Source organism: Liolophura sinensis, chromosome 12, assembly GCF_032854445.1.
Source record: "Liolophura sinensis isolate JHLJ2023 chromosome 12, CUHK_Ljap_v2, whole genome shotgun sequence".
NCBI classification, from domain to species: domain Eukaryota; kingdom Metazoa; phylum Mollusca; class Polyplacophora; order Chitonida; family Chitonidae; genus Liolophura; species Liolophura sinensis.
In genome coordinates, this window is record NC_088306.1 from 10,400,211 (window position 1) to 10,427,136 (window position 26,926).

At 36.5% G+C, this 26,926-nt stretch overlaps 1 protein-coding gene across 1 annotated transcript in view; it reads left to right on the plus strand.

The window, feature by feature from the left end:
- Nucleotides 1–26,926, plus strand: part of LOC135479682 (sodium/hydrogen exchanger 6-like) — a 71,092-nt gene that overhangs the window by 37,753 nt on the left and 6,413 nt on the right. The window contains exons 14-16 of the mRNA XM_064759586.1: nucleotides 5,183–5,268; nucleotides 5,800–5,908; nucleotides 8,320–8,460. Of these exons, the coding sequence (XP_064615656.1) occupies nucleotides 5,183–5,268; nucleotides 5,800–5,908; nucleotides 8,320–8,460 (336 nt within the window). The remainder of the gene's footprint in view (nucleotides 1–5,182; nucleotides 5,269–5,799; nucleotides 5,909–8,319; nucleotides 8,461–26,926) is intronic.

The following is a 26,926-nucleotide window of genomic DNA, read 5'->3' on the forward strand; positions in this document are numbered from 1 at the left end:
ATATCATTACTGATACTTTTTTTTTTGGAGTTTCACTTGATCACAGGGACTTTAATTGATCATGGAGTTGTCACCAATGTGGTGGCTGTGAGTTCAGTACCAGCTCATGCTGCCTTCCTCTCTGGCTGTATGTGAGAAGGTCTTATAGCAACCTACAGAAGGCTGTGGGTTTCCGACGGGCTTTGCCCAGCTTCCCACCATAATGCTGGTCACTGTTGTATAAATGAAATATTTTTGAGTACGTTGTAAAACAACTATCGAATAAAGAAATAAATATAAATAAGTTTAAGGACTTGATAAACTGACTGGTGTTGCCTTAAATATGCTTTTTCTTGGTGAGGCTTATAGGTGCAAATTCCCAGCTTTTAAATACCATATTCAAACCATAAGTACATAGCCTTGTGAAAACTACATCATAACCATAAGTACATAGCCTTGTGAAAACTACATCATCATATCGAAAACTTAATACGAATATGTTTAAAGAGGGTACTGTAATTCTTCTAGAATTTCAGACACTCTAGAAATTTGGACAGTCTCGATTATCACTACCTCAACATCCAGATATACCATGTCCCAGAGACTTTCGACAAAATCCATATTTGCTAATAAAACAAAACTCTCTGTGTTTACGAAGAGGAGACCCATACCAGTATTATTTATAGGCATGAAATTTGAAGACGTTATAAATTGATTCATAAATTCTAGGAACTTTGTGAGTTGACATTTATACCACTCTCGATGAATGGCAATTACATATTGAGCGTTGTTGGTGTTCTGCGGGAAGCAAGATTTGCCTCCATTTTTAACAAAATTTTTCTCGCTGACAAGTCTTTAAATATAGATTACTCTAATAATTTATTTATGGTAATATTTTGGAGGACTGGGCTGTATATCTATTCATGTATATCTACCTTGAATCTTTTATATACATGCATTTTGTACTAGCACTGAATTTTTGGAAGTTTTTTTTTTTTTCTTTTGGTGTTCATATTTATCGCATTGCATTTCATTTCTGAGCAGCATTTTCATAAGGTGCAGCTGCTGTTGATATTTTGCTGCACTGTGGTGCTCTGATGTCGGCTGGCTTCACAATTGCCTCTGTCATTTGCACGTTTTTGTTATATCTTTACCTAGATAGTACAGCGCCCCCTGTTGTCCGATGACTGTGAAGGGGTGAGTACAGTCCCCTGATGTGTTGCCATGTGGTCTAGCCTCTTTATTCAGTTTCGTTGCTTCTAGGATTTAGTAGTTGTTGCTGTTGCATTCATTCACTTGCTTTGTTTAACTTTGGGTTTCCTGTATATTCCCACCACCTCACCACACCTTTTTTTTTTATTTCTTTGTTGGCAGATTTATGATAGTGTATTCCTGTTTATTTTTAATAAAGCACAGAAAAAAATTCACAGAAAAGAAGAACACGTATCCTTGTGGCAATTTACCATTAACTTGGAACTGACATACAGTTCAATTAATGCAACATTGGGGTTTTTTAGAGCCCTTTTAAATTGGGGTTGTTCAGAGCCCTTGTAAATTGGGGTTTTCAGAGCATGTCTAAAATGAGGGTTTTCAGAGCGCTTCTAAATTGGGGGTTTTTAGAGTCCTCGGAAATTTGGGATGTTCAGTCCTTCTAAATTGGGGATTTTAAGAGCCCTTCTAAATTGGGGATTTTAAGAGCCCTTCTAAATTGGGGATTTTAAGAGCCCTTCTACTTTGGGGATTTTAAGAGTCCTTCTAAATTGAGAGTTGTGATGTCCCTTTCAGTTAGGGGATTAGGGGGTGGTCAGCTGTTCTAATATGGAGCTTTCTATTGGGAGTTTTCTGAGCGATAGAGTCTCATTTTGGGCTCAGTTAACTTTTCTGTAAGAAGACCTGTATCCAGCCCAGCATGTATATATACATATTATGCCTATGGCTTTGACTTCAACTATTTCAATTATCACAGTTTTTCCAGGACAGTTTTTGTTATTGTAATTACTTTTCTATCATCCACTCTACACCATCATTGTTTTACAACTATATGTACAGTTGGACCATTTTGTGATCACCCTTAAAATGCAGGCCTCACCTGACAAAAGTGTATGGTTGTACATTTTTACACATTATAGCATGATCCACTTCACACGTATGCTAGTTCACCTTTACTTCCATTCCAAGATTTACATGCCCTTGTTTTGACAGCCGACAGGAGGACATCAGAGGTTGGGTTTGCTGTATAAATTCACATGTCTTTTTCTGTATCAGCACTTAAGCACCCAGCTTTAATGAATTTATTGGTGAAGGGCAACACTCAGGCTTTTATCAAAAATCTGTTATTGGCTTTTTTTTTTTTTTTTAATTTCGTGTTGTCTTACATAGAGGTTTATATGCTCTCAATAGATTTTTGTTTGGTCAGTTGATTGCATTGGCGTATTTTATTTTTTGTTTAGTTTTAAATTTTGGTTTGTTATCTTCTTTTTTGGTTTTATTTCTTTGATGCTGCTGCTACTGTGTCCTTCTGTCTCCTTCTCTTGTAATTAGTATGTGAGTGTTAGACTCATACCAGAAGCAGGCTCAATCACAGCTTTGAACAGGAAATTTGTATGATTCCTGTTCATTGTGACCCTTGGACAGTGGACAGTGAGCAGTCTACAGCGCTCATATGTCATATTCAGTTTTACACATACTTTCATTGAAGACCACTTGTCTACCACCAGTACATGTATTGTATATATACGTCATAATTTATGTGGAATTGTCACTCAGTAACTTGCTGTAGGTGATTGGTTTATCCTGGTTTCCTCCAACCATAGATTGGTTTTCCTCTAAACCAGGAAGCGTACATGTGTAAGTGAAAGGTAAATAATAAATCAGTAAATCAGTCTGCAACTAAGGGATGTTAATTTAAACAGAGCATTCGCTTACATCGTCTGTCTGAAGTTAACTGTATTTCCAACCCAGTAGTCCACCCTCCCCCCCCCCCTTTAAATTTTCCCTCCTGTCTTGAGCCACCTTTTTGTTTCCTATACATTTGACATAATTTTAAAAATTTAATTCACTTTTGAGCAGCTTTAGGCCATTGCACCTCCCTTTTCTGCAGCTCATGAACCAAGATTGCAGGTTCAATGAGCCTGAATTCTGCCCGGATTCCTCCCACCGTAATGCTGGCCATTGTCGTCTAAGTGAAATATTCTTGAGTACGGTGTAAAACACTGATCAAATAAATAAATAAATGACAAGCTGGCATCATTTTCTTGATGGTCGAAGGTTTTCAAATATTAGGACTAGACTTGAAGTGTGGACATGAAAAATAAACCATCCGACATTGGCGTTCACTTTCGTGTTTTAGTGATACTTGTACATTGAGTTAATGATAGAGCCTGTTAACTGAAAAGTCCTTATTGTGCGCATTGCACTTGTATAAAACGCTTTCTTATGATTCAAATTAAACCTACTGTAAGATTTTGAGAAAATTAAAATAGAAAGTAAAAAGCTGTGGAATAATATTATTTTAATAAGTAATTATTATACTATTACTGATAATAAGCTGTTTGTCTCTGTTATCATTTCCATGTTAGCCGTTAAGTATTGTGAAAATTTAGTTACATATGAGTTAATAGCCATGGGAGTGAGACTACTTTGAGCTGTCACGGTTATCATCACGGTTATCATGACATCATCATCACCACCACCATCATCATCATCTTCATCATCAAACATGATCTCTAATATGTTGTAAATTTGGTGGTTGTGCATTTGAGCTGGATTTGGTCATTAATATAGCCTTCATGCATTTAAACCCAGTATTAAAGTGTTGTTTAGTTGATTAAACAGTGAGTTGCATCAGCAAATATAAGGATTGCATGAGTGTGGTATGACTGGTTGTAATAAAGGTGTTCGGTGTTGTATAATTAGATTTAGGTACCGTCAGTGTTGTATGGTTGTACAGTTAATTAGTGCTGTGTGTAAAGCTGTTTTGTAGTACAAACTCTCAGAGCAATGTATTTCAAGTTTGCTGTGTATAAATGCTCTTTCAGAAGCACATGAAAGTCTTGAAATGCTACTTTTCGTAGGAACATTTAAGTTTTTCTCATACAACATTAATCAAACTCCATAAAAAAACTGGTAAATGATCATATCAGGTTTGGTGAATCAATGAAAATCAAGCAAAATGTGTTGCTTGAAAAATGACAAACCATAGGTGAAATGGAGTATTTAGGTGAAATAGAGTATTTAGGTGAAATAGAGTATTTAGGTGAAATAGGGTATTTAGGAGAAATAGGGTATTTAAGTAAAATGGAGTATTTGGGTGAAATAGAGTATTAAGTAATGAAAATCAAGCAAAATGTGTTGCTTGAAAAATGACAAACCATAGGTGAAATAGAGTATTTAGGTGAAATAGAGTATTTAGGTGAGATAGGGTATTTAGGAGAAATAGGGTATTTAAGTAAAATAGAGTATTTGGGTGAAATAGAGTATTAAGGGGAAATAGACATGTACATGTAGTTGGTGGAAGCATGCAGCATGCATGAGCAGGCTGTTATATAGTGTCTTAAACAATGAGTTATTAACGCATGTATTCTGTTGTATAGAGAGTTACCTGTTTCAGCACTATCATTTGTTTATTTGTTAAAGAGTAAATACAAGTAAACAGCAGTTCACAGCAGGTCCTACCTGTATTATAATTATTATGCTTGTACATGTATATCTTATTTTTTTTTTCTCATGTGCCTTATGTTCTCTAGCAGATTTGGATTGTTGACATTATTATGTTAGAAATGAATGCAAAATGAATCTCACTTCACATATTCAGCATGAAGACAGGTAGCTAAATGCCAGCATGGACGGCCCTCTCCCCCCAAAGGGGTATTCAGTGTGCCGCTTATATCCCATGCACTTTTCTTCATTCTTCTCTCTAATGCTTACTCGTCGTCATATGACTGAAAAATTGTTGAGTATGACGTTCAACCCCAAGCACTCACTCACTCACTCTAATGCTTACTGGTTAAACTGTTGTAGTAAAGTTCGAAATGAATTTTGAAACAGTTAAGAAAAAACATAAACAGGGAATTCAAAGCTGTAGGGAAAACCTACAGTGTTGTAACATTATTAATATATATTTTGACTAGCTCTTGATTATTATCATTTCACTCTACCTTTATAGCCATCATTTTGATTTTTACATGTATTTTGTTCGTATCAGGGCCGGCCAGAAGCTCCTCCTCCTAGTTCCTCCTCTAAATACGAAAAAGCCTGGGTGGCAGCCAAGTGGTACAACTTTGATACAAGGTGAGTGCTATTTTTGTCAGTTACCTGTGTTGTTCTACCTGTGTGGGATGATATCACAAACAGTATCACAGGCTTTTGTAAAGAAGCCTTCGTGGGTAATTTGCTTTGTGCTCGGCCGAACCATCTGAATAGTAACAGGGAAAAAAGGCAATGGAAGCCTTTAATGACTCGAACTTTAAATCATTATGGTGAGTAGATTGTATACTTTACCATAATTCTTTCAAAATTTAGGACATATGTTAATAGTGTTGAAAGTAGAATATTACATTTCTTTATCAGCCTTTTGGAAAAGTATAGTTATGAGTATGTTGTTCATTAGATGGTCTAACTGTGGGAGAAAAAATAAACTCAATATTCCTGCTAGAATTACATATACATTGGCTAAAATGAACGGACAAGGTGTCCCAAATTTTAGAAAAAATACGGTATGAAGAATAAAGACATCAATAACATTTGGTAGTCTTATGGTGGAAATTATGTATTTATATATACAGGTACATGTTCATGTACATTAACATTTATGATTGACAGGTTTATGAAGCCACTGTTGACAAACTGTCGCCCGTGTCTAATTGAGACGCTACCAAACTGCTGTTTACCTGTGGCACAGTTCCTGACTACAGAGGAACAATTAGCCCAGGTAAGTTCTGACAGAAACAGGTAAATGTGAGTCTATGAAACAAATGTTAGTGAACGGCTGTTTACCTGCGGCACATTTCCTGACTACAGAGGAGCAATTAGCCCAGGTAAGTTCTGACAGGACAGGTACATGTGAGTCTATGAAACAGATGTGAGTGAACTGCTGTTTACCTATGGCACAGTTTCTGACTACGGAAGAGCTGTTAGTCCAGGTAAGTTTTCTGACAGGACAGATACATGTAAATGAGAGTCTGTGAAACAAATGTTAGTGAACTGCTGTTTACCTGTGGCACAGTTCCTTACTACAGAGTAGCAGTTAGCCCAGGTAAGTTCTGACAGGACAGGTAAATGTGAGTCTATGAAACAAATGTTAGTGAACCGCTGTTTACCTGTGGCACAGTTCCTGACTACAGAGGAGCAATTAGCCCAGGTAAATCTGTGATAGGAATGTTAGTGACCTGCAGTCACCAATATACCTGACCACCATCATATGAGTGAATTATTCTTAATCGTGGCATGACACCAGTCAAATGAAGGAATGTGTATTCAACATTTCTTATATGGTATTAAATAACTCCTCACTTTTTTTTTTCACACCCGATATATTATGAGTTAAATTATAGTGTAGTGCTGGCCATCTGGCTGTCTGTTGGTCTGTTTATAAAATTTTTGATGATGCCATCTACCTAAATAAAGTAAAATTTCGCCCAACTAAGTTGCTCATTTTTCCAGATTCTTAGAGTTCTATTGGTTTTAGGAAGATGGCCCGAGAGGTATTTTGAAGGCAGGATGATATTCTCCTGGGAAACTCTAAATTTTAACACCAGAAATAATGTCAGAGAAATAGTTGTTTCCAAAAATGCTACTTTTGTGTGTGTGTGTGTGTGGATATATATATATATATATATGTATATACATATATATTGCTACAGCTGAGGCTAAAAGTCAAAACCAGGCAGCAGATTAGTGCCATCCTAGAGATCTTTCAGAGAGTTTGTAGAGCGCCTGTAGAGAGCTCAGGGACAGACAGTCACCTGCAGTGTCAGAGATCCATCTACTGTGACCGATCACACACACATGGCTGAGCATTGTTATGCCTATGCGCTGGCTGTGGAAAATTTACGGCAGAAAATTTAGTTCTCCATTGCAATGATTTAAAGGAATTTTTGAAAGGCAAACACCATACATGAAACTGAAGTAAAATATCTGATGTGTGTCTTTTTTTTTTATTGCAAACGTGGCAATCTTCTTTTTAAGAAGTGATTAACGAGTGAGTCCTTGCGAGATTCGTAATTGATCACCACGACTCCTAGCTCATTCTTCATCTTCCTTAAAAGTGGACAGATATCATTCCTTTCTTCCACAGAGGGCTTTCCTTGTTGCGGGAGTCATTTGCCAGTGAAAAATTATATGCCACTCCGTAATTTAGCAGACAAAATTGACACTTTGACGCTGACATGCCGTGCAACAACAAAACATGGGAAAAATGAAAAACACAATATAGGGCAAGTTAAAGTTTGTCTGTATCATATAACTTTGTGGATAATTTGTGGTTTGTACCAAACCATGTGGAAAAAAGCACCCACAGAGCAAATACATTAAGGAAAAGTTTTTCTCACAGAAAAAAAAACATAATTTTCAATTTGCAACAATACACTTTATATGAGCTGTAAGGTTCTGTATGGCGTAAAATAAATGTATATCAAAATTAGTACGCTGATCGTTGATACCAGTGGATGACTTTGATCGAATATTAACTCTGAAATAAATCGCTTAATATATAGTTGATGAACTGATTTTGTTTTGCTGAGGTAGGTTACATATTGCAAGATAAACTTTGCGCTTTCACAGCTAGTATATGTTCACATAGCTGACCGCACGAGGACACCCTCGCTTGCAGACTAGCTAGTCTGCAGATTAGTCAGTAGAGGGTACTATATTCACACTTTCGACGATAATCCTGCGCGCCTCAGCAGATCCCCAACATAGCTCAGTAGAGGGTTTGTCACACACCAGCGGAGCATTATTCAGTATCTCGGAGGGTGATACGAGTGGGAAACAATTGACTTTTAGCCTAAGCTGTACTGTACACACATATATATACATACATATAGAAATGTGTAACTCAAAGTTATGATATTAATTCACTTTTTGACTTTACGACAAGAGTAGGTTCCCTGTGAAAACGAATCATTTCACTTCAAAATTTGTGTGTTATTTTGTGATGCATTGTCATCTTTGTATTTGAAGAACTGTTTCATTTGAGTGTTTGTCATAGGACGACTCTGTGTATATGGTATCAATCATCGATGCCAAGCCTGATACGAAATTGTCTGTTTTGTATATACTCATGTTTAATATCCCTGGCATTACTGTCATGTCTTGAGGTTTCAAAACTCTGGTCTTCCTCAGGGTTCCTCGAGGACGGAGGACAATGATTCCGACACAGATATGATAATTGCTCACGGAGATCGACTCTCCTACGGAGAACCAAGCAGTGGCGCTTCCAGTGCCTCTGTGCTGGAGAGTACAGATGTCGTCAAATCAGCTGAGGTAGGTGCTATAATTACTGCTTAAGAAGCAGAAACTATTAATAGCTAGTTTTGGTACCTGTGTTAATTTCAACACGTTTTTGGAGCGACAAGCTGAGAATTCTGTTTTGGGCAAATTTTTTGGCCTTTGGTATTTCATTCTTTGTTTGTTCATGTAGTTGTTCATTTAGTTGGTGTGCTGGTTGTTCACATACTGTAGTTGTTCATTTAGTTGTGGTGCTGGTTGTTCACATACTGTAGTTGTTCATTTAGTTGTTGTGCTGATTGTTCACAAACTGTAGTTGTTCATTTAGTTGTTATGCTGGTTGTTCACATACTGTAGTTGTTCATTTAATTGTTATGCTGGTTGTTCACATACTGTAGTTGTTCATTTAGTTGTTGTGCTGGTTGTTCACTTACTGTAGTTGTTCATTTAGTTGTTGTGCTGGTTGTTCACCTACTGTAGTTGTTCATTTAGTTGTTGTGCTGGTTGTTCACATACTGTAGTTGTTCATGTAGTTGTTGTGCTGGTTGTTCACATACTGTAGCTGTTATTCATTTACCGTTTTCCAGGTTGTTCATGCAGTCATTGTGTTGATTATTCATTGAATAGTTACTGCTTGAGTGTAGTGACAACATGAAATTGGTTATGATTTGCCATAGGCTGGCAAACCTAACTCTGACAACATGTTGTACCTCATAAGCTGTTCGGCAAACCTTTAAACAATGTGACATTTTGTCAGTCCTATGTAACAAGAGTTACAATCACCACATTTAACTTTGTAGATAGTCTTGACTCTATCACACTATGGAGATGTTTAACTAAAACCAAACCATATAATTTGAGGTTGTGATATAGATTGTAACAATGGTCAGCCACAGCTGGAGTGGAGTGGAACAACACCGTAAACAACCTCTCTCTCCTTTTTGTTATTGTTATGTATTATTGTCGGGGGGCGTTGATGCGTGAGCCTCCATTGAAGGAGAGAACGCCAGGGTTACGAACGTTCATTAACGTATAATGAAAACCCCTGAAACAAACACAAGACAATCAGATGCAACCATCGAAGATAAATCGATCCTAGCTCATAACAGTGTTGGACTAAAATAATAAATTGAATAGAATTTTGAAATCTCAGTACGTTTCGCAAAGTTAAGTGTGGTGATCGTAACTCAAGTTACATAGGATTGACGAATCATCGCATAGGTCAAAGGTTTACCAAACATCATAGTTATAATTTTATACAATGAATTGATTTTGTTACAATTTATAAGCTGCGTACATTAATCTGTACATGTATGCTGTTACAGGCAAAGTTTTGTGGAATAAATGAATATTCTTTGGCAATATTTCAGCGATTATGACAATCTATTGTCAGATTGTGGATGATAATGTTTTAGTGGCGACATTCATTCAACTGCACTCACATACATTATTTATTTATTTATTTGATTGGTGTTTTACGCCGTACTCAAGAATATTTCACTTATATGACGGCGGCCAGCATTATGGTGGGTGGAAACCGGGCACAGCCCGGGGGAAACCCACGACCATCCGCAGTTTGGTGGCAGACCTTCCCACTTATGGCCGGAGAGGAAGCCAGCATGAGCTGGACTTGAACTCACAGCGACCACATTGGTGAGAGGCTCCTGGGTCATTACGCTGCGCTAGCGCGCTAACCGACTGAGCCACGGAGGCCCCCAGTCACATACATGCTAAGCTATTTAAGTGACTAGTGTTCGGCCTCAGATTCCATCAAATGTTGGGAGGGAACAGGGCAGAGCCTGGAGGAAATTCACAACCAGCTGTTCTACATGTAGAAACACGGAACACAGTGTGATGGCAGTGATGTATGTAATATAGATTGTACGAAAAGATGTTGTACATTTTCTTCACAGATGTGGAGATTTTTTTTTACTTGCCACAAATGTTGTCAAAGAATTTGGCTATTAAATAGTTTAGTATCAGGCCTATCTGCCAAAAGGGTTTAGATGTCATCGCATGCTGTTGCAATTATCATGGCCAATAGCTTCATTGATGTTTCTCTCCTGAAGTTATTATTAGTCTTGTTGTCAGAGGGTCCATTGAATTGTTTGTGTAAAGGTCAAGGTGAAGATCATTGTGCATGGAACTTGGTTTTAACTGCATTTCATGACAAGAGTGATCACAGCATTGTCTGTCTGATTGTGCTTGTACAAGGGCTTAATTTATTTATTTTATTTGATTGGCGTTTATGGTGGGAGGAGCCCGGGGGAAACCCACGACCATTTGCAGGTTGCTCGCAGACCTTCCAACTTACAAGCGGTGAGGAAGCCAGCATGGGCTGGACTTGAACTAAAAGCGACCGCATTGGTACAAGGGTTTAATAGAGCTGAAGATCTTTGCACCAATAATGCGCAAGTACATGCATGCATGCATGGACATTGTTTCAGACTACATTCAGGGGCAGATTGGTCATTACAGTGTTTTGCTGCGTCAAGGTTTTGAAAGGTCAAGGTCATTCCTAATGTACACCAGACATTTTCTTGAGTGCAGTTTGTGACGGGAGTATTATCACTGTGACTGTTCTGTCGGATGTTTGTGCATAGGTAGATGATATAAATGTACACCAGACTTGAGTAGTCATTTTACTGTCTTGTTTTCAACTACATTTGGTGACCGAGTGATGAAGTTTGTTAGTAGGGTACATGTAAACTGTGTCAAGGTCATAGGGGTCATTTACATTTTTACATTGCCTGAGGCTTGAAAAACATATCTCCTGAAACCTTTAAACAGTTTCATTCAGCTCGTACCACATGTGGATCAAGTGTTGCTGAAGCACTCTATTGTTTCCTAGTGACCTTGAACTAATTGTTTTTCAAGGTTATGGGGCCTGGGGCTTCATTTGCAATTGCCCTACACACTATATTGTTCATGCATCTCTAAACAGGTATTTATTGCATTATCTTGATTGTACAGTATTTTTAACTGCATTTCATGGCAGAGCGTTCATTACAAAGTCTGTTATGATAATTTGCACCAGGGCAAAGGTGAAGGCCTTTGGTGGTATACATGATGCTTATGGGAGAATGGTCATTGGAATTACTGAGTTTATCATGTCTGTACATGGGGACATCTGTTGGTTTAATTCAGATTAAATTAATTCAGTACAGCTGGCAGATGATTTCCTCAGAATGACAACAGTGTGCATATCTCGTTTGAAAAAAAATTATGGATACCTTTATGTTGTAATTCGCATGAAGAATGTGTTTTATATTTCTGAGATCGTTTTCTTAATGCATTAAAGATTGTACAATTGCCTTTATACAGAGAAGTTTGTGCGCGAAGTGGGGTTGGGGGTGGGGGTAGGAGGAAGATGGCTTGGTCCTTTTGCTGTGGGCTATGATTTTTCATCATTTGCCTTGTGCACATCTGTTAATGTATGTTTCTTGTCATGATTGATTTATATATCTCTATGATATCTTCTACTTTTGTGAAACCTTACATTCCACATGAAGGTTTTTTTTCTGTCTGAGTTCTTTGTCATATCAATTCCATATCGCTTGTTTTGCATTTTTGCTAATTTTGGGGGGGTTTTGTCTTGCTGTCTTTTGTCTGTATTGATATCTTCTTTTTTATGTTTTAAGATCTGTGTATATTGACGTATTGTTTCATCAGTTTTAATTTCTTTTCATTTTGTTTGGGGTTTTTTTTTCCAAGATGTGTGTTGAGCTCAGGACATTTGTTTTCTGTATGTATGTTTTTTGTTGCATTCCATCATCTCTCTTGAGTATCTTTTGGTTTTGTTTGTGTGTTTTTTTTCGAGGTCTATGTTGAGAACATTGATGAAGATGATCCACCTTTGACGCCTTAGATCGTTTGATCTCATCCGTGTGGACACATCAGAGATCTGATCAGGTCTGCATGTCTACCCTGACCATCCACAGCATGCGTGTAGCAACATTCAAGATCAGTGTAGCAACATTCAGGATCAGTGTGGCAACAGTGAGCTCTGCATGCAGTCCTCATAGTCTTCAAACTGTGGCAACAATTTGGATTGGAACACTTCATAAGCCTGTCTGAACTTTGTGTTGGTCAACATTGTTCAGCAGTAGAACAGTGGCAACAAGAATTTGTCTATTTGATCAAATCTTTATGTTCTAAGGCTGAATAGTGGCAACATTTTGGGCAACAAGTCGTTATGTGTCAAATCTTTCATCTGTGTGTAATGCAGTCTTTGTGCTTTCATAATGCCTATTATTGCAAGACAGTTTAATACAAACAAGGTCAGAGCTCTATGAAACTTGATGTTGGGTGGTTGAAGATTGTGTTTTGCCTTTCGCGCTTTGTGTCTTACGGACATCAGTGATGCATTGTGGCTGCATACAGTGATTGTTATTACTGGTAATTTTCCTGCCATTGTATCTCAGTTGACGTGCATGTAGAAATTCCATAGACTGACTTTCCTGCCAAACCTTTATACATGTTACAAGGCCATCATGTGTCGTACAAAGATTTATAAGCCTTTGTTTGTTGTCTTTGTTTTTTCTTAGTTTTTTTTAATTGCAAAAATATTTGATAAATTTCAAGAGTTACAAACTGAAGTAAATGAAATGGCCGATGGTCATAATTTTAAAAATTTTAAGTCTGTATTTAATACCAACTTATTTTATAAGAATGGGAAGGTTATTAATGGCTGCTTTCAGACTTGTGGATGCTTCTTGTGTGCTCTAGCAATGCTAATAATCCCTTGTGATAGTTTATTTGTATACGCAAGTGTATATACTAGAATATATGATTGTGAAGAAACTCAGATGGGCGAGTTAAGTGTTATATCCAGCTTTTAAGTAGGAGCTTCAGAGATCGAGTCCTTAGTACCGTCTTACAGGTACATGTACAGGTAAAACTTTGATATTTGTGATTTTGGTACTTCGATCACTGGGTTGGTCCTCAGATCCTCTTTATTGTATGTTCCAGGGATATAACCAAACTGACTTTTCCAGCCAAAAGGCTCTGCTCTAAAAATATTTTGGAAATAAGGGGTTGGGAGGGAATAGGAGGCTTTTGATGAAATTCATTTTTAAATTTTCTCTAAATGTTAGTTTCTTTAAAATCCTTATCTTGGGCAGATATTAGTAGCGTTGATATTAGAATACTACATTTCATTACCAGCCTGTTGGAAAAGTAAAGATATGAGTATGTTGTCCATTCGATTGTCGAACCATGTGGGAAAAAAGAAACTCAATATTTCTGCTAGAATTACATATATATTGGCTAAAATGAACAGACCAGGTGTCCCAATATTTAGAAGAAATGGGGTATCCAGAATGTCTAAAACGGTTAACGAGCAGAATTTATAAGTTTGGCCGCTGGATATAGAAATTAGGGATATGCCATTGATTATTGTATTTTCCACATGATGTTCCAGTGAGGCAGCACTATAAATTTTGGGACCGTGTGGCGTGTTACATGGAGGCACCGTTGTGAAAAGATGTAGTTTATTTATTAATATATGTCACAAGCAACCAAGGCCAGTATGAGACATTTTTATTGTTTGTGTTAAATTTTAACATCTAAGTGTATTTTGAAACAAGTTTTATATGTATTTAGCATTTTCAGAAGCACATATATACAGTCTTAAATTGATACCTGTAATGCAAACACTTCCAAAGTAACAAAAAACTCTGCAGTGGCCAAACGAGATGGATGTGTGGTAGAATCAAGTAATATGTGTGATTTGTCACTCACGTGTCCAAAAACAATGCTACTGTGTAGCAGTTATCTGTTTTAAAAGCAGTTACTGTCTACTCACTGCTGGACTAGTATTCAATTTCACACAAGTAGGACAGTTGAGGTTGCAAGCTACATTCCAGTTCTGCCTTTTTGTTTTTGGCAGACGCATAGTACATGTAGTTGAGTGAGAATTCTCCTCTGGATCTGCTTAATTCTCTCCACCCATAAACCTGATTGCAGTCATTTAATTGAACTATTCTGGTATATTCAGTTAAACTGCTTGACACCATGTTTGACCTAGAAATGGTGATGTGGATTAATTTTGATAAAAAATAGTTTTGGAGACAGTATGTGCATATGAAGGAAAGAGCAATTTTAATCCTAATTTATGAACATTTTTAATTTGATTTTGGAGACAAAACTCCATTGTTTGGAATCGCAAATTTCAGGGCTCTTATAAACAGTATAATTTTATCAATCTACACAGAATAATACCTTCAAAATATGTTTCAATAAACACCTTGCAAACATGCAAAAAGGTTGAAGAATTACCTCGAAAGGTTGAAGTTTTGACCTCGAAAAATAAGCTATGACTGTCTAAAAGTAAGCTGAACGTTTAACAAAGTATGTTTGTCATTGTTGTAATATACGATGATCAAATGTAAAATAAGCGGTTGTAGATCTGTGTGGTCAAATGTAAAATAAGCAGTTGTAGATCTGTGTGATCAAATGTAAAATAAGCGTTTGTAGATCTGAAATGTCCATAAAGAGCACTAACATGCATATTCAGAACAAAGTAACATCTGGAACTGTGTTTTTATGGTCATTGTAACAAGTTTGTGTTAATTTATACATACATTTATCTTTATGACCTATATTGTTATATTGTGCTTTTTATATGGATTTTTAATAATTATTCTGTTAACTGTTGTATTTTTTTTTTAAGAACATCATGTGTCATTGTAAAGTTTTACAATTTCTGTAGGCAGTGAATGAATAAGTGATCATACACAGGCTTATGTCAGTGAGTCATTTTGCACAGTCATGTTGCGCTTTGTCTGTTTATATGTTAGTGAAGCTTACAAACAGCCTTAATCTGTTCATATATTAGTGACGCTTACAAACAGCCTTAATTTGTTCATATGTTAGTGAAGCTTACAAACAGCCTTAATCTGTTCATATGTTAGTGAAGCTTACAAACAGCCTTAATCTGTTCATATGTTAGTGAAGCTTACAAACAGCCTTTATCTGTTTATATCTTAGTGGAGCTTGCACACAGTCTTTATGTGTCAGTGAAGCTTGCACACAGTCTTTATGTGACAGTGAAGCCTGCACACAGCCTGTATGTGTCAGTGAACATTGCACACAGCCTTTACACGACAGTGAAGCTTACAGACATTACATGTATGTCAGTGAAGCTTGCACACAGCCTCTAGAGTTTTACACTGGTGCAGTGTTTTTAGCTAGCTTGTCCAGAGTACATTTGATGTGTGCATATTAAATACCGTAAATTATCAAATTCCTGAAATTGTACACAGATAAAGCACTTACACAAGGGGGATGTTTCATCGCTGATGCTCTGTGTGCATATCAATAACTGTAAATTGCCAAATTCATGATTTTAGTACTTCAGGTTTTCAGCTGAAGTTTTGCTTTCATGTGTTTCCTACAGAAAAACTCTTTGGTAACTTTGCTACCAAATCTGTGAATCCTGCTCAGTTTCTAACACGTGTAAACCTACGTGTATAAAGTATGGAGTTGTATAATAGTGAATTATGTTTGAGCATGAAGTATCAAATACCAATCAAATTAATAAACAATTTCTTCAGTAATGTTATATGTCACAGCGTACTTGGGTGACTTCTCAAGGGTATTGATATTAAGACTGCTTCGGTGGCCTAATGGTTAGAGTGTCCATATCATAGTACGGAGACTGAGGTCAAACACGGGGCAGGTCATACCAGAGACTTTACAAAATGCTGCTTGCTGCTGCATCCGTTGGTGCTTAGCACTTAGAGGTTAGGGCAAGGACATGTAACTGGTTGGCCCAGTGTCAGTATGGTGCGACTGGGTAGGGTGTCGTGTCAAGTGTCCAGTTTAAGGAAGCACTTTGGCAGCATGGACTCGTCATGCCACAAGAAGACAATATGTATGCAATATGTGCAAATGCCTAAAGACTCCTTGTAGTCATATAGCTTAACAATTGTTAAGTATGACATTAAACCACTAGTATACATACATATAGGTAAATGTAGGCCAATACAGACAAAGGGATGATCACTGTATTGAATTTTTAATCAAAGTAACTCCAGTACTCATTTTATAACATTCTTTTTTTCACAAAGCACATGTATATGTTGTATTTAATCACATTTACAGGTAGCGTTTATATATGCGCATGTATATATATATATATATATATATATATATATATATATATATATATATATAATATCGTTAAAAGACCTAAGTATAGTTGATGTGTTCATTTTACATGCTTTTGTATCATTTTTCTATCCATATCTGGATCAGTGAGTGTTTTGGACATTTGTATATGATGGATGTGTTACAAACAGTTTAAATTATTTTATTTTATTTTCTGTAATGTAAGATCTGGTAGCATGGTAGTTTTAGATGCGTATATTTGTGAGTATTTTGTACATGTGTGCACCCACACGTATTTGAAAAAGCGGAATTGATATAAATGTGCCCTTGTATATAGATGCATGTGGTAAAATGGCATGCTACATGCTTTATTGTGTAAAAAAACAGAAGTTATAACATATACATACACTTTACATTGCAGGCTTTAATTTGAATTAAGATTTACCAGTATTTATTTACTCAAGAGTATTTCACTTTGGCGTATTTGAATTAAGAACATGAGCATATATATATATATACATACATATATATATATATATATACATATATATACATATATACACATATATATATATATATATACACATGTATGTATATATATATATATATATATAACACATGTATATATATATATATACACATATATATATATATATATATATATATATATATATATATATATATAACACGTATATATATATATATATATAACACGTATATATATATATATATATATAACACATGTATATATATATATAACACATGTATATATATATATATACACACATGTATATATATATACATGGTTACTTAGGTTAATTTGTTTTCCATATTTTATTGATTATTATATTGTACATTAGAGGATGCATGTAAATATTTATGTAAGACATAAAAGACCAGTGTTTTTATCAAATAAGCATTATAACAATAATTGATGCAATTTATTTCTTTCTATAATACCATAATAATCATGTAAAGTCATACATTATAAGAAATATTAAAAACAGCATTCGCTCTGCCAATAAGAAACCTAAACAATTATTGTATTTTGTAAGCTTGACAATCTCTTTTTGAATGCTTACATGTATTGTGTTTTGTCTTGCCAACATGATGTGTGGCAATCAGAATAAAAAAATACAACTGTATTTGCCACATCTGTTTTAAGTCTGGATTTTCTTTAGTGTGTTAATCATCTGTTAATGTCAGTCCCCTAAAACTGCTTAATAAAGTGATTAAAAACCACTGATTTTTGGGAAATCAGTCAGCACAAATGCAGTGAAGGTTTTACTAAAATTTTAGGATAGTCCAAATAATTACATTTCTCAAAATATCATCATCATCTGTTCAAAATCGGTAATATAATTCACAGCTTTTATTATACAACTTTATACAAAGCGCTTTTTGGCTTTTTCAGACTTTTGAATCATTTTAATAATAGATATTTTCTAAAAGGCAATAATTTGAAATAAATAAATAAAATTTGATTTAATTAACAAATATGGAAGTTTTACCAAAAATATCCAGTACAGGTATAGCCCCTTCATTAAAGTGTTTCCAAATATGTCATGGAATGATCACTATTGACCATATTAACTTTAGACTTATTGACATATTAGCCTTCCTTTCCTGATCCATGATGTGGCATTCTAAAGCCATATTCATTCCTTTCATTCCTGATCCATGATGTGGCGTTCTAAAGCCATATTCGTTCCTTCATTCCTGATCTATGATGTGGCGTTCTAAAGCCATATTCGTTCCTTCATTCCTGATCTATGATGTGGCGTTCTAAAGCCATATTCGTTCCTTCATTCCTGATCCATGATGGGGCGTTCTCAAGCCATATTCATTCCTTCATTCCTGATCCATGATGTGGTGTTCTAAAGCCATATTCATTCCCTCATTCCTGATCTATGATGTGCTGCTCTAAAGCCATATTCATTCCCTCATTCCTGATCTATGATGTGCTGCTCTAAAGCCATATTCATTCCTTCATTCCTGATCCATGATGTGCTGCTCTAAAGCCATATTCATTCCTTCATTCCTGATCCATGATGTGGTGTTCTAAGGCCATATTCATTCCTTTATTCCTGATCTATGATGTGGTGTTTTAAAGCCGTATTCATTCCTTCATTCCTGATCTATGATGTGTTCTAAAGCCATATTCGTTCCTTCATTCCTGATCTATGATGTGGTGTTTTAAAGCCATATTCGTTCCTTTATTCCTGATCTATGATGTGGTGTTCTAAGGCCATATTCCTTCCTTTATTCCTGATCTATGATGTGGTGTTTTAAAGCCGTATTCATTCCTTCATTCCTGATCTATGATGTGTTCTAAAGCCATATTCGTTCCTTCATTCCTGATCTATGATGTGGCGTTCAAAAGCCATATTCATTCCTTCATTCCTGATCTATGATGTGGCGTTCTAAAGCCATATTCATTCCTTTATTCCCGATCCATGATGTGGCATTCTAAAGCCATATTCATTCCTTTCATTCCTGATCCATGATGTGCTGCTCTAAAGCCATATTCATTCCTTCATTCCTGATCTATGATGTGGCGTTCTAAAGCCATATTCATTCCTTTATTCCTGATCCATGATGTGGCATTCTAAAGCCATATTCGTTCCTTCATTCCTGATCCATGATGTGGTGTTCTAAAGCCATATTCATTCCTTCATTCCTGATCTATGATATGGTGTTTTAAAGCCATATTCATTCCTTCATTCCTGATCTATGATATGGTGTTTTAAAGCCATATTCATTCCTTCATTCCTGATCTATGATATGGTGTTTTAAAGCCGTATTCATTCCTTCATTCCTGATCTATGATGTGGTGTTCTAAAGCCATATTCTTTCCTTCATTCCTGATCCATGATGTGGCGTTCTAAAGCCATATTCATTCCTTCATTCCTGATCTATGATGTGTTCTAAAGCCATATTCATTCCTTTATTCCTGATCTATGATGTGGTGTTTTAAAGCCATATTCATTCCTTCATTCCTGATCTATGATGTGGCATTTTAAAGCCATATTCATTCCTTCATTCCTGATCTATGATGTGGCATTCTAAAGCCATATTCATTCCTTTCATTCCTGACCTATGATGTGGTGTTCTAAAGCCATATTCGTTCCTTCATTCCTGATCTATGATGTGGTGTTCTAAGGCCATATTCATTCCTTTATTCCTGATCTATGATGTGGTGTTTTAAAGCCGTATTCATTCCTTAATTCCTGATCTATGATGTGGTGTTCTAAAGCCATATTCGTTCCTTCATTCCTGATCTATGATGTGGTGTTCTAAAGCCATATTCATTCCTTTATTCCTGATCCATGATATGGCATTTTAAAGCCATATTCGTTCCTTCATTCCTGATCCATGATGGGGCATTTTAAAGCCATATTCATTCCTTCATTCCTGATCTATGATGTGGTGTTTTAAGGCCATATTTATTCCTTCGTTTCTTATCCATGCCCGTTCATCGTTCATGAGCACGGATTGTATTAAATTTTTATCTGATATTGCGGTTCCAAAGTTCAAAATAAATTTTAACCAGCAAGACTGTAATCCTGCTTGAAGGATCTGCTGCTAGTTATGTTTTAACATAATGTTTAGACAAAAGAGCAAGCACCGTCATCATGATTTACCTGACATAAACATAGAAATGTTACAACGTTAGCTTAAAACAAGGTACATGTATTTGGTGCAGTATTATCATGGCTTTGTGTACAATTATGTATGTTTGTGGTGTTCATTCATGGTTTTGTGGGATGCGAGCTGTCATAGTCTGGTGTACATTTATGGTCAAGGCATTCTCTCATGTTTTAGTGTACAATCTTCGTCAGCTGACACATGCATGGTCATGGTTTATAGGTGACTTGATGGCCTGTGCAGTCATGGTTTGGTGTACTCCTTTGGTGAACAGGTGTGTTTATTATGTGCAATCATGGTTTTTGGTGTACTGCTTTGGTGGGCAGTTGGGACCATTATGTGCAGTCATGGTTTGGTGTGCTGTTTTAGTGAACAGTTGGGGCCATTATGTGCAGTCATGGTTTGATGTGCTGCTTTGGAGAGCAGTTGGGACCATTATGTGCAGTCATGGTTTGGTGTACTGCCTTGGTGAGCAGTTGGGACCATTATGTGCAGTCATGGTTTGGTGTACTGTTTTAGTGAACAGTTGGGGCCATTATGTGCAGTCATGGTTTGGGGTACTGCTTTGGTGAGCAGTTGGGACCATTATGTGCAATCATGGTTTGGTGTACTGTTTTGGTGTGCTTTTGGGACCATTATGTGCAGTCATGGTTTGGTGTAGGCTGACCATTTGAGTGCAGTCATGGTTTGGTGTACTGTTTTGGTGAACAGCTGTGATCAGTATGTACAGTCATGGTTTGGTGTACTGTTTTAGTGAGCAGTTGGGACCATTATGTGCAGTCATGGTTTGGTGTACTGCTATGGTGAACAGCTGGGATCATTATGTGCAGTCATATTTTGGTGTAGGCTGACCCTTTGAGTGCAGTCATGGTTGGGTGTAGGCTGACCCTTTGAGTGCAGTCATGGTTTGGTGTAGGCTGACCCTTTGAGTGCAGTCATGTTTTGGTGTAGGCTGACCCTTTGAGTGCAGTCATAGTTGGGTGTACCACTAGCCGTCATCATAATCATGTTTATGTGTATAGCTTTTGTGAAGGTATTGATTCATGGTTTTGTGACATCATGGCTTGTAACTAGCTTACTGTAAAAGTACTGTATTTCCCCTAAAGTTTAGCATTTTTATGTGATATTTTGCTAGTTTCTGATGGATTCATCAACTTTTTTTATATAGGCACACTGAAGAGACTTTTTTTGTGAAGTTTGATTAATTTTTTTATCAGAAAAACTGTTGACCTCAAGTGTGTCATTTTAAGGTCTTACCAAACTTATGGCGAAATACAGTGTATACAAGTACATGTGCTGGTATATGAGAAACTTCAATATAGTATGAGTCCTTTATATAAGCCTGCATGGAATCATCATTCATATGTTTCCTACCATATCATGAACTGATAACTATCATCTGTATTTAATCTCCAGTACCAAGTCATGCATTTCCTTATTCCCTCTCCGTAAAGGCACACGTCCTCCACAATGCCCAGCGGGTAAATGTAATATTTTTCACTCCTCACTGTTGTGTTAAGAGCTGTGTGTCCTATAAACTTTACTGGCGGCAACCTGCAGATGGTCATGGGTTCCCCCAGGGGACGGATTCGGTTTCCTCTCACTATAATGCTGGCCACCATCATATAAATAAACTTTACACATTTTGTTTTAGGTTTTCCTACATTGTGTTCACATTTATATATATTAGTCACTCTCTTGTGTGCATATTTAGTTTGCTACAGTACATTGCTTTGTTCTCAGGTTTTACACCATGTTGGATCATGTGGCATGATGTATGATGCCGTCTTGATTTTTATAACATGGTGTGTTTTTGATATGTATGATGTGCTAGTGTCTTGGGGTTTTTTTGCTTTCAGGGAATCAAAAATGTGCTTTATTTAGTCTAATTTACAACTGCTCTGAAAATAATTTTTTCCTGTGTCTTTTTACATGGGCCATTGACTCAACAGGCCTGTGGTCTGTGTACAAGACAACACAGGACTGTAGACAGGATGTTGCAGCAACAGATTTCCGCTTTTGTATGGTTAGCTTGTATTTATGAGAAGAAAAAAAAACAACAACGTGTCCTATATTTATCCTGTTGACCATTGAAAGGCCTGCAGATGCCATTTCCCATTTAGAATTTTTTAGAAATGTCTTCCTTTTAACTTCCTCTCAAGGCCAGCTTTTCCAAAACTTTGTAAAACAGGTTTGTGTCACATTTCTCATAACACTATTACCCAAACAGCTTTGTGTTCATTTTACGGGAAAAGTTGCGAGAAGTTTGATTTACGAAGTTTTGTGAAAGTAGCCCCATGCACTGATTCTTAGTTTTGATTTGACCCATCTTTCACTTTCAGTTTGAAGTAGACGCCCGTTGATTTCATCCATTGAGGTAGCCCTACTTTTTTTTCTTTGGTTTGGAGCACCTGCCCCGTGATTTCTGTACATCTGTCTTGCACTAGTTTACTTACCTCCTTGGTTGCTTTATTATGGTATGGTGTAATTGCTCTGCATCAAGCTACATGTGTGTGGCAGGAAGGTCTTTTTTAGGATCTGATCACATTTACCCAGCACAGCAGAACTGAAGCATTTGACTAGATTTAATTCAGTCCAAAAAAAAAGGAAAGAAGATGTAAAGAAACAAGTGGAGTTTGTAATGTGTTGAGTATTATTAACGTTTTTTTCTTTACGACCTTAATGATTTTTTCTTTACGACATACGATACGATTATGATAAAGAACCTAAAATCCAGGACTAAAATGCACATTTTGATCACAAACACATTTTTGATTCTGATCATTCCGTTGATCTTATAAAAGTGTTTTAATTTATTTATTTTATTTGATTGGTGTTTTACGCCATACTCAAGAATATTTCACTTATACGACGGCAGCCAGCATTATGGTGGGTGGAAACCGGGCACAGCCTGGGGGAAACCCACAACCATCCACAGGTTGCTGGCAGTCCTTCCCATGTACGAAGTGTTTTAAGGTTTGTTTGGAATTCAGTATTGTTTCCCGTGGAAATTACAGTGTAAGTTTCGACACTGAAAGTAATATTTTAGGACACTTGGTCATGCTCATAAAAATGCATTTTGTTGTGTCGAATTTTTGAGCGTTTAACTTAGTAACTGTATGTCCCTTGCTTGCTGACAGTCAAAAGTTCAGGCATTGAACAACTGAATTCTACTCGCTACAGGCCTTGAACAACTGAATTTTACTCGCTACAGGCCTTGAACAATTGAATTTTACTCGCTACAACGGTGTCTAATAAAAAAAAAAGGAAAAAAAAAAAAGCTACCTGGCCCAGAAAAGTGTAAGTTTGTCAGTTTTGGCAGATAAAAAATTATTGTGATTACCCGTAAAGACACCTACCTGTGCTGATGCAGCTGTGCACATTCCTCACCCTTTAAATGTGACAGTTTTCTTCCCCACAGCTCTCCTAAGCCGCTTACCGGGACTGACTATGAGTATGTTTTTATTCACACCGCTCATTTGTGTATAAGTACAAAAATATTGGAGCAAAAGACTATCTCATTCATTTGGCAAGAACATTGTATTCCCCTCTGTCAGTCAGCCCTGACGTATGTGATGATGAGATCCAAGGTTCTAATCCATGCAGATCAAACGTGTCAGCAAGCTGTGGATGGTCATGGGTTTTCCCCGGGCTAGCACAGCACAATTATCCAGGAGCCTCTCTGCTTTGAGTTTAAGTCCAGCTCATGTTGGCTTCCTCTCCAGTCGCACATGAGAAGGTCTGCACGGTTTCCTCACACCATAATGCTGCTTTTGTATAAGTGAAATATTCTTTAGTATAGCATAAAACGCCAATCAAATAAGTAGATAAATAAATTCAGCATACATATTGAATGAGATCATCATATAGTTTTACTGGGAAAAAGAAATAAGTACACGCACACTTGTGCTCAAACATTGATCAGGTGAAAGAGAGATAGGTCTTTGTTAGCCCGAAGTAGGGAACTCTGTGCTGGCTTGCTTTGCTTTGTTTTGAGGGGTTTTTTTTTGTTTTTGGTTTTTTTTTTAACTGTAATGTATACTAGACTCCTTACGGTTTGTAAAACTTTACTTACTGTCATCACTAGAACCCAGTAGTTTTCATAAAGTCTTGTTGGGTGCAACTATTGCGAGCTGACTTTGATAGATAATTCTTTACCAGCATAGCTTTACAGTATTTATTACTTTTGGCAAACTTCTTTTCGTGTTGTTCATGTCATTTGGTCGGTGGGAGCTGGGCTGAATTGTCATGATCTGAAGCTATTTAGAAGTGTGGAGCATTCTACAAATATCGTAGTTTTATTTGTTTCAACGAGTCCCAGTATGACTCCTACAGCAATTAAAGAAAACTATTGTTTATTTATGAAATTACCTGAAGATCAAGGGAAGAGTACTAGAAGAAAAACTGTAGGTGCATTTGTCTGCATCCAGTATAAAACAATACAAAATGTGAATAACAGAGATCAGGGGGGATTTACCTACGCTGTATTATAATCTATGTTTGCACAGTTCCACGTGCGCGCTGTTGTGAGAGTACAAATTTAACATTTTGTAACTACATTATGCATTGATCATGGTATTAAACCTGTTTGCTCCATTTTGCCATCCTATACCGTTTTTGCACTCCTTATAGCCTAACTCTCCCTCCTTGGCAATCACCCTCTCCCCCCCACCCCCACCCCACCCTACCCCCACCCCTCCAACTCTCACTCACCCAATACCTTGTCCCAGACTTATTGGGCCTCATAGTCAGCATATTAATTGTACAGCATACAAAATTGTAATGCACATTTCATTGTTTAATACAGGCTCCATTACACTTGCACAAATCTTACTGAATCAAACCTTGTAAATATAATATGTAGAGCTATAGGCTTGCGGAATTTCTCATCACATCATGTACATAGAGAGGATAGAAAACAGAGAAGCCATTACTTTTTTTTATCAATCCAGTTTCCTGAATGAGCAGTCAGATAGGTTTCCTACTTTCTCTTCTTGGTTTCCTTCAACCGTAACAGTATTCCTGAACCATAACCATGAGAAAAACTTTGTTGAAATGTTATGAAAAATAGCAATAAATGAATAAATGTATGTGTTATTTCTGAATTACAAGCACATACACATAAGTGACATAATTCCTGGGGCATCTGGCCGCAGGATTACGTAGCGATCTTAGACTTAAGTCAAAATTTCAAATCACAGTAAAATTGTTGTTTATTATGCTACAAGGTCAAAATTTTACTTGACAATGTAAATTAGATGACAGATTGGCTATTGACTTCGCTCTGCCCGTCATAATTGTGAACACTTTTCATAATGACCTCTATCCTATACTTCTAGGTGAGTTATTGTGCAACAAATTGCAGCTAAAATAAAGGAAAGGAACAGACTAAATGTAAGGATTGAAGTTTTGACTTCAGCCTACGATCGCTTTGCGACCACCAGACCTGGTGTAGTCTTTTTTTAGCCAATACAGATGTACATGTAATTGTAATAAGATTAAACAGTTTTTCTTTCCTCACATTGTTAATCCATCTCTGTAAAACTACCATCCATATCTTTACTTTTCCCTCACAAAACAAAATGTAATTTTTTACTTTCAAGACCACGATAATGTCTGTCCTATAAATAAGAAAATTTGCAGTATTTAAACATTGCTAAAAAAAAATTACCTAAGGTCAGAAAAAGTGCTGCCAAGGTCAGTAGGTAGTCAAAAATTGCACATTTTTGTGATTTATCACAAAATACAAGAATTGGATATGTTCTTGTAGGTTTAGCTCTTAATTAGACATGTAGATGTACATGAAATTGGAAGGGAACTTTGCAACTGAATTTTGGATCCTTGGCATGTTACATGGCTGATAGTTTACAATGCGCTTCTGGCATTGATGTGTAGTGTGATTCATACATGTAAAGTAGTGGGTATATATATATATATATATATATATATATATATATATATATATATATATATCATGGTGTGTACATATATGTGTCACGTGGGCGTATTTGACAGAAATCCTTGCTGCATTTAAACCTGGGCCCACTTGCCCGAAGCCGCCTTAAACGGTAAGAGCACGTAATTACTATGGCGACGTAATGCCTACAGTGCTGGTTGTCATGGTAGTTTCGTGCTCTTAACATTAAGAGGGCTTCGTGCAAGTGGGCCCTGGTCTCCTGAAATATATATATATATCAGCAGAGTATTGGATAGGATCAAAAGCAATAGAATTTTTTTTGAAATCTTGCCTGCATTGCCCGTTTCAGTTTAGAAAAGTCTCTGAAACTGTCAGCATTACAGTAATGCACTCGTTCTGTCATTCATGGGACATGGAAATGAATGCAGCATGCTACAAGGAATGCATTCTTTTTCACAGATTGTTTTGACTTCAGGAACTTTGTTTTTAGACACTTAACTGAAAATGCTGTGCATAATCAATATTTTGAGAACTTTGTAATGCTTTTATTCAAGGTTTATTTTTTATTTTGACTACTGTACCAACAATTTTCATAGATACTGAGAATAGTTCTGGTGACGGGATTCTTTTTTTTTATTTTTTTTATTAAATTGTCATTCAGAACATTGTTTATCAGTTTTCAGATCAATACATGAAAAGCATGTATAGGATAAAATGCATTTCTAACAGTCAAAGGTCATCCTAGGAATTTTCCTAATATAACTAACACCCAGTAAAAACTTAAGTTTTGCAAGGAATGATAAATCCATCTAACGTTTTGGGCAT